Here is a 9,411-nt window from a genome sequence, read left to right as displayed (position 1 = left end):
TGTGTCTTCAGAAGACTTTTGCATGACTAGGAGCACTAATACCTTTTGTGATTTTATAGCTGAGATGCATTTCAAATGTAGCTAATTCCACCCTTCATGCCTTATCTGTGTGTCAGGATGTTTATTTTACAGATGAACTGGCTTTTAAGTTAAGAGATATGACAAGGCGAGTGATGGTGGCTTTGTGGTTATAGGTACCAGGAACTCTTGGCTTTCACACTTTCTAAAAGAAAACAAAAATTTAGCAGTTTAGATCAATAAATAAACAAGGATTTAGATCCAAGATTTACTCCATTCAATCCAAGATTGCAATTAGGCACTTAATCACCCTTTCAAATCTAGACTTCAGTGTGGGAAAGAGAGGAATGACAACAAAATAAGTATTGACCTGAAGCAAAGGACCAAAAGCAGAGACCAGATAGAACCTGCTTCAAGTGAAATTAGTGAAAAGCACTTCCAGTCTGTAGTGGGTGTTCAATCATATAGACATTGAGCAAACTCCACAAATGTAGATTCCTCTCCTTGTGTCCTAAGAGGATATAAGTTTGGCAACAAGTTTGGCAACAAGTTTGGTCCCAGTTTGGCAACTGGGTGGCATGATTTATTTTTCAGGGGTGCTCAGCACCCTTTGTTGCTCCAGCCAGACTGTGAACAGCAAACACAGGCCCATTCGAAAACCTAACTAACTCCTTTACTTGAGATGCTTTTGACAGAGGTGCCAGGCTGCAGCCACCTACATCAGAAAAGCTGAGTGTGAACCCACATACCAGAGGGAGGATGGGCTGCCTGTGGGTGGGCAGTACCAGCAGCTCCTGAGGGGGCCTGACACACCAGCGGTCTGCTACAAGAACTGGACATCGCATGTATAGATCACTTACAGTAACAGGGGTGGGAGTTGGAGTTCAATCAATTATTTTCCCTCCCTTGGTACAAATACATGCAAATTTTACTCATTTACATTGCTCTTGCTGATATCTTCCCTGGCGTTTATCCAAGTTTTTTTGCTTATGTGTCCATGTATCTTCTCTTAACACTGCAGTCTCAGTTATTGCGTCTTTTTCTTTCTTTCTGGTTATTTTTTTGCATTCCCAGATGGCATACTCTGCTTTTTAACCTCTCCACTTCTCCCCCCACTGTTGCAGATGGTAGAAACTACAAAACAAAGATATAGAAGGACCTTCAGCTCAGTCCTTGGGGAAGTCAGGAAAAGGCAGAGTCTTAAGTCATCCCGACTCAGCTTAGTCGCCGGAGAGGCGGGAGAAGTAGAGGAGATGTATGGAGGAGCTACAAACTGTACAGCCATGACACTGCTGCAGACCCAGTGCCTCAGGAAGACCTCTTATGTTCCTGATGTGAAGAATTCCTCCTGGGCTGGTACAGCCGTGCCTTGACCCAGTGGGAGCTGGGCTATAAAAAGCTCTCAGTTCAATACACATGGACATTTGCTTCTTGTGACTGTTGTTGCTTAAGGAGCTTGAATGAAGCCGAACACGTTGCCACAAGCTGTGCAGTTTGACATGCACATGCAGAGTATAGCCTGCGTCTGTGGGCATGACCCGTGCCCTTTAGGAACATATTCTTTAACTGCATTATGTGAAACCTGCTTAATCTGTACTTTTGAAGCCTGAATCTGTCCTGCAGCATAAATGCTCCAAGTGCACTGTGGATGAACAATATTCTTATAGGGCAGAAGATGGTTTGTTCTTTGAGGTAACTTCCTCTGCTACCTTTGAAGCTGTGTGTGATTTCAAAAAGCTGTCAGTCTGTGTCATGCACTCTTTACCCAGGTGAAATATATGACCTTATCCTTGCTGCCACTTCTTGCCACCAGCTAAAACTGGTGTAAGCTAGGAAGCTGATGAACTGTGCCTTTGACATTGTTAACAACTGGAATTCAAGTTACTGTATCTATACTGTATCTATAGGCAGGACTATACCAGGATGTGAACTTTCTGTTTCCTGAAATAAGTAATTCCTAAGTTTCATGAGTTATTCTAGAGGTTTACAATAATATCACAAGAGGAAGCCTGTCTTCCACTTTGAAATCCTACTTCATTTTCAGATTTCTTCTTCTGATCATACCTGGGAGAGGATGCCCATCACAGTGAAGAGAGATAGGCTTGGTGTGCTTTGCAGAACTTGTCACCTGCACTGGAAAGGTTTTCAAACCAAACCAAGATGGGCGAATCTTAAACTTGCCTTGCTGTAAATTGCACCAGCAAGAAAACTGCTTGCCTACCCGCAGAGCCAGGGGAGCAAATTCATTGCATGAATGCTGCTTTCTAGTTTATCATTCTTCCTTTTGGGTTTGTTTTCTTCCCAGCCCTCAACAGTTCCCTTGCCTTCTGCAGATGGCAAATGGACAGATACCTACAACATAGCAAGCTTCAGAGAACTGTCCTGTCTGTAAGTATAACCTTCCTCTTGTTCCAGTGCCTCTCCAAAAAGCACAGGAAGAAAAAGAAAGCTGCTATTAATAATCCTCTAGGCTGACCTTTACATTTCTTGGTGTATTACATTCTCAGGGGTGTATTCATCAGCAGAACGAACTCTCAGTCCCAGAGGAAAAGGCATTACAGCAGTGGAGACAGAGTGAGTCATGTGGGCATCTTGAGCCTGATGTGAGATGGATTAATTCCTGCAACAGGCAGCAACTGCTGCTGAAGCTTGGGCTCACAGTGATGTGTAAAGTGAACTTGTCTGCTGTGTGATGATTTAATTTGTACACTTACTAATTGCTGTAACAGCCAGACAGCAGGGTATCAATTAGATGCCTGGAGTGGTACATAGGCAACACAATAAACGTGAAGAAGGAGATGTCCTCTCCCTTTGCTCAGGTGATGTCTTTCTCCAGGAAGAGACACACTGATTTTCCACAGGATAACTTGCAGGAGGGAAGAGGCAAGCACCTGGCCATCACTTACCAGACCTGACTGAAGGCAAGTGAAATAGAAACAAACTTGTTGAGATAACTAACATGCTTCCTACAAAGGACACACACACACATAGTGTCTCCTTAAAGAATAGATGTAAGTCTTTCCAGGCATGTCCCCACCGTGAAGCATTTGCTTGTGTCTCCCTGAGCCCAAATTCACAGACCTTTTAAATGTTTCCTGAACTTTGTTCTGGCATCACCACTTCTGTCACTGATTGTTCCTGGAACCACTCTGGGAACAGTTTGCAGGGGTGCCCAAGCTCCCTTCTGCAGGATGGGGCATGGGGTGACCCTCACCAAAATGCAGCTACTGCCTGCCAGGACCACACTCTTTGTTGCTGCTTTCCAGTGAAGGCCAGACCAGGGGTGCTGCTCCTCCTCTGCTTCAGTACAAAGTCAAAGGGGTTGATACAAGGCTGGATCCCCAGACTAGGAGTAACAAAAGGTACAAAAAAGAGAGCTGGTTAGCTCCCCTAGTTAATAGTTACCTCTGTGTGCAGCTCTGTCATTCCTGCAGGGCAGCTCCTACCCCCTGAAAGCTGTCCTGCCAAGTCAGCAACAAAAACATTTGAAGGTTTCATGTAGGGTATGTGACCTGCTCAGCCCTTGGGTGGAATGAAAAGGGAAGAGAGGGTCACTGCAGCCCTCTTAACAGACCTATCCTGCTGACACAGACTTGAGAGAGATTTTGAAAGGGAAATTCCTATGAAGAAGACATCTAACTTGTGAGAAAGCACCGAAAGGAGAAAATGAGATTTCACTGAGAACCACAGAGGCTATTTGCAGAAGACAGGCTACAGCGCAGATAGCTGGTTGGAAAGCTCGAACTCCAGAGTGCAGGATGTGTGGCCATGCCCCAGAGAGCATTAGTCATATTCTGAGTGAATGTTCAGAGCTGGCTGGAGATAAGTATAAACTACAGTATGACAAAGTTGGCAGTACTGTGCATGGACTGTGCTGCCAGAGGGGGGGATATGACCACAGCCCCAGGCCAGGTACATTGACAGCAGCTGAGGAGGTGAATTTGAACTTTATTGCAAGAAAGCAGATGTGGTGCCTCCGGAAGAGAGGAGAAGAGCAGGAGAGCAAGCACCACCATTAACTTCTCCACTGGATGAGAGTGTCTGTAGAAAATAGTAAGAAATCACTGACAAATACATGTGTGGCAGGAAGTGAAGAAAAACTGGGGTGTGAAAATGGCGCATGTCTTGGTGTCACATCCTTATTTTCAGTGGGCTGAGATGTTGTGGTGGAGGAGCTCAGCTGTGTTCAAACTGGTCATGAGCTTCCTCCGTGGACCAGGGCTCTTCCTGCCCACCACAGCATCCCCACGACATCCCTGGGGCTGGATGTCACCCCAACTCCTGACATGGGGTGAGAGCCTCACCGGGAACGGGGTGACATACCAACACGGCGATAGGGACGAGCTTTGGGGCGCTGGAAACGGGTAGCGCTGACCAACATCTCCCTGGGCTCCGCGGGGCAGCGACACCGTCACCCCGCGGGGACACGGGGCTGCGGCCGCCGTGCCCCCTCCCTCCGCCGGCAGGCTGCGGCGGGGGCCGCTTTCCAGAGAATACGGTAAACATGCCCGCGTCACGTGTGGCCGCCGGCCGCGGCGCGGGGACCGGCCGAGGGGAGGGGAGGGGCGGGACGGGACACCGCAGCCCGGCAGAGCGGGGCCACTTGAAGAGGCCGCCGGGCGCCGCCGCCTCGCCCTGCCCGGGCCGGCAGAGAGCATGCCCGCGGCGCGGTAAGGCGGGCAGCTCCGGCACCATGGGGCTGTGCTACAGCCTGCGCTCCCGCCTCGCCGCCGCGCACCCCTCCGCGCCCTACGGCAGCCGCGGCGAGGCGGACATCCCCCCTTCCGCGGCGGATCACGGAGACCCGCAGGTGCGGCACCGGCTGCGGCAGGACCTGCTGGCCAAGGAGAGGGCGGACAAGAAGCGGAGCAAGAGCATCGACAAGACGCTGAAGGCGGAGAAGCGGGAGTACAAGCAGACACACCGGCTGCTGCTGCTGGGTGAGCGAGGGCGGGAGTGGGGCTGCCCGGCTCGGCCGGGTTCGGTTCAGTTCGGTCGGGTCCGGCTGGGCTCGGCTCGGCTCGGCCCGGCCCGGCCCGGCAGGTGCGGGGCCGCCCGGAAGCCGCTGTCAGCACCGATGCCCGGCGGCCCCGCGCTCGCGGGGTGGGCGGTGGCCGCGGTGAGGCCGGGGCGGGGCCGGGGCCGCGCTCACGTGGGCGGCAGCGCCTCAGCGCGCCCGGGCTGCGGCGGGGGGTCCTCGGGCAGGGGAGGTGGTGCCGCGGGACCCCGGGGCTCGGCCGAGCGTGTGGCAGCGGCAGGGCTGCAGCCGGCCTGCGGGAGGAGTGCCCGCAGCAGCGCTCCCCGCCCCGCTGAAGATGCTTGCACCCACAGAGGTGCCGTGTCCGCTTTACCTCAGCTGCTGCTTGGCATAAAGCCACTCACTAGCACCGCAGGAGGAGAGCTCACTGAGCTGCTGCAGTTGCTGTGTAAAGAGAAAGCCCAAGTTTTCCTGTGAGCGTTAATTTGTAGTTCCCTTCCCCGCCTCCCCAGATACCCACTGGGGAAGTTTCGGCCTCTAAGGCTAAGGCTTGTTTAATCCATCGCTGCCCTGCGCTCTCATGTACTTCTGGCTTGAGTCTGCCCTGGGCTGTGAGCACTCCCGGGTGGGAGATGCTCCTGCATGGAAGGTGCCTCCAGAAAGGCCTCTTTATCCACTTGTGCGATGTCTGAGCTCGTGTGGTGTGTTACCCCCCACGCAAACGGTCATAGAAAGTCATGCCTTGGCCTTCAGGTAAGTCCGAGCGCTTTGGAAACATTTCTGCTCCCCCTGGTACAGTGCAGGTGGAGCACAGATTGCCCTGCACAAGTGGATTGCTGAACTGTGTGCTTATTGGAATAATACAGAATGTTTTCAGATAACTTCAGAGCGTTGATTCAGTGTTGGTCTCAGCGTCCTACCCCTGAGGTGTGCGTGGTACCACCTGTGATAAATAGTGAGATTTAGCCCCTGGATGTGTTTGTAGCCTGTAATAGAGGAGCAGAACTTTGAGGAGCTTTAGAAAACACCACTGGACATAGGTTTTGGAGAGTTGGTGGTAAAAGTTTTTATTCTAGAAGCATAGCTTCTTTTGATGTGGTTGTAGCTGTATGGATGTAAGTCTGCTCACAAAGGTGTACTTCTGAGGAGAGGGTTGAGCATCACTTGTGTAAAGACTAAAGCTTCTGTGCTGGGACTGTGTGGGTAAGAAATCACACCTCTAACGTGGTTATGCTGCGGGTACTTTACCATTTGGGTAAATTTTTGTTGGGATTGTTGTTTGTTTTGTTTTTTTTTTAAAGTATTTTGAGATTTTGTCTTTTTTTAAATGTACTTCAAATTTGTTCTGTAGTGAACAAGTGCTTGAAGAAGGAGATGTAAGAATTGATTTTAATTTGTAGGTTAAGAGAAAAAAGTAGGGCCAATTTTGATGTTAATCTTCAGGCCTTTAAGTCCCAAAGGATATCTGATAGGTGGCTGTATTTGTGATGTTTCAGTTGCCTGTTTTATAGTGTTGCCACAGGACTGTTTATTGCAGAAATGCCATTAAACATCGAGTGGGTTAGACAACTTATCTTACCAGTTTAAGATTCTGTATGGTGAAGCCAACAGAGCATTCTTTGTCAAAGTACTGATTTATAAATCTGATGGATGTGAGTCAGTGTTATGCTGGCAGTGGTTTATTATATTTCAGCCTCGACTTGAATAGCAGGAAGTCACTTTTTGGCCCTCTTATAAATCTTGGGATGCCTAAAGAGACCTATTTCCCTGCTCCTTGCACAGGGACTGTCAGTTTTCCAGTTAGCTTTCTTCCCTCACTGCTTCTCCCCTGCATCCCACTCTCACTGTTACTTGGTGAATTTTCAGTTTCTAAACTGAAATAAGAAGTTTGGGGTATATTTGATTATACTTTATGTAAATCTGCAGGTATTGCTGCCACAGCTGAGTGTCTCTGTGCTGAGCCTTTGCTGGGATGCTCAGGGATTGCACACACAGATAGTGTGGGAGAGTTATATTGCATGAGGAGGGCAGGAGCATCCAGCTGGGACTGAAAGCTGCAACTGAGTCTTCTTCCAAGGAATGGAGTTAGAGTGAGGAAGAAAAGACTGAACAGATGCAGAGCCAGAGACGTCTCCTCACTTGGGGCTGAAGGCTCAATGGCAAAACTGCAATAGCTACTTGTGGTTTCTCACTTGTGCTCCCAACTTTTTAGGCTGATATGCTCCTGCAGGAGCATACTGCTGTTGTAGACAGCAAAGGAGACCACAGGTGACTGCTCTTTCTTTGAGTGTAACAGAATTTAAATTGAAAATGTACTGATGTTTCAGGTCTGATCTGTCCCCAGCACTAAACTGTTGTTAACATATGGCTGCAATAGCTAATGTACTTCCACGGGCTACAACCCTGGTGTGTTTCTCCCTGTTGCATGCTCGGCTGTACAGAATACAGGGAACGCACAGTCACAGTTTTCTGTTTTGATGTTGTAGTGTGTGTGTAACACACCTTACAGCTGTATGCTCTAGCCTGTTACTCTTTAGCACAACAGATACTTGCGTTCCTGTGTTGCATTTCTTTTTATTGAAAGAACTTTATGGGAGCACTCAGGGATGTGCAGTGCATGGGTGTAGTTACTCAGTGGATATGTGTATGTCCTGTAACATGATTTAGGTATTTTTTGTCACCATAGATATATAAGGTAAATTCCCGATTCCTGAAACTTCTCTTGACTTCAGTAGCACAAAGACGTTACATCTCTGGTTTTGAAACAATTATCTGACTTGGTACATACAGTAGTTTTTTGCTTTGTTTTTGTTCAAGGCAAATGCACCATCGGGTGTAATCTCATTGGATTTTGTTTTGTGTACTGTACAAGTCATAACTTCAAGATTACAGTCGTTAATGTTGGCAATGTGGTGCAAGTTCAGGGTTACTTGGGTATTGGAGGGTGATTTTTCTGTGCATGGGGATTGGTTTTTGTTTCAGGACAATCCTAGCTCTAAAATTGAAAGCTTATGGGAGAAATCATTTTAAAGTTTGGCATAAAAAATTCCATGCATGTGCATCCTCACTGGTGATAGTAATGTGAGTCTTTCTCTATCTTTTTTTTTTTTTAAACTTTAAAGTATAATTCAGCATAAATGTATTTTTTATCATACAACAAACATCTGAAAACAAGAATTGTAGCCCCACCTGAGGGTTTTAATGCTTTTCATAAGTTAGTATTTTCCAACAAAACCCCACTCTGTCCAAAATTGTTGCTCATCTCTCCTGGTGAATGTGTGTTGTTTCCTCCTCTTCTGTGATTTGGTTTGCTGTAAGAGAGTGAACTCAGGCTGGTCTCCTTGCAATGCTTTGCCAATCTTTGTGTACTTAGGTTTTTTCATTCTCTCAGGCTCACCCATGTAACAAGTACTTGTACTTTATTGAAAAGGAAATGTCTATTGATATATCGGTGCAGATACATGCACTTATCTTAGGTATTTTTATTAAACTAGAATTAAATGATGACCGTTCTGAATCTTACCTACATCAGTGCTTAAATAAAAATGTTTCTAACAGAAATATTTATATTGGTAGAAATATGAATATATGGCATGCAAATTTGAAGTTTTTATAGAAGGAATATATTATACAGGAAGAAAAACATACTTTAAAACACTAGGAAATATCAGCATGATGGCTAACCACAGTCACCCTCTCTGTGTGTATGCTGCATGGTAAGCCCTTCCATACCATATAATTAAAGACTGTCTTGTATGGTTTACATTGTATTTTTTTTCCACAGGGCTGGAACTTCATTCAAGGCACAAGATGAATGTTGTGCAGTGAATGAGCAGCTATTCAATATTCTTATCCTCCTCATACAATGTGTCACCCTGTGCCCTATTTACGACACACCATCCATACCCTGTACTGAATAGAGAACTGTTGAACTCCTCATGGGCTTTTCTGTAGTACTGATCACTGCAGGGACTGAATGGTTCATAAATGTCAGTGCACGGCACTGCAATGAAATGAGGTGGTATCATTCTCCTTCTTTAGTGGATGCCAGAAAGAGAAATGCCACCAAAGACTAAAGCTAAAACTGTTGGAAGCTACCACTGATTTTAAATGCCCCATCTTTGCCTAATGCTAAATTTTTTCTGTAGTGCTCAACCTTTTCAGTTTTTTCCTAGTAACACTTCATGTGTTCAGAGCATGGACCTCATACTTGTGAACACTCAGCGCTTTTGCAGTGTAAGTTTTAGATGCTCAGGAGTGCATCCGAGGGAGTGAGAAGCACATATGGGTGCCCACTATGGTTACTGCTGCTGTCCAGTTGGCAATGGCAGCTCTGTAGCAAGATGAAACTGGTCTGATTCTTCATGGCAGCATTTAATGGCAAATCCCACAAGATACCCTTTGTCTTGTTGTGA

At 47.1% G+C, this 9,411-nt stretch overlaps 1 protein-coding gene across 1 annotated transcript in view; it reads left to right on the top strand.

Annotated features, from left to right (window-relative positions):
* Positions 1 to 4,507: 4,507 nt before the first annotated feature.
* The window catches only part of GNAS (GNAS complex locus), a 151,267-nt gene continuing 146,363 nt past the window's right edge, over positions 4,508 to 9,411 (top strand). The window contains exon 1 of the mRNA XM_062604178.1: positions 4,508 to 4,958. Coding sequence (XP_062460162.1) covers positions 4,523 to 4,958 — 436 coding nt within the window. The 5' untranslated portion in view covers positions 4,508 to 4,522. The remainder of the gene's footprint in view (positions 4,959 to 9,411) is intronic.

Source organism: Pezoporus occidentalis, unplaced genomic scaffold (assembly GCF_034315485.1).
Source record: "Pezoporus occidentalis ecotype Australia unplaced genomic scaffold, CSIRO_AGI_Poc_V1 ctg83, whole genome shotgun sequence".
Classification (NCBI taxonomy): Eukaryota; Metazoa; Chordata; class Aves; order Psittaciformes; family Psittacidae; genus Pezoporus; species Pezoporus occidentalis.
This window is presented reverse-complemented; position numbering and strand designations above follow the sequence as displayed.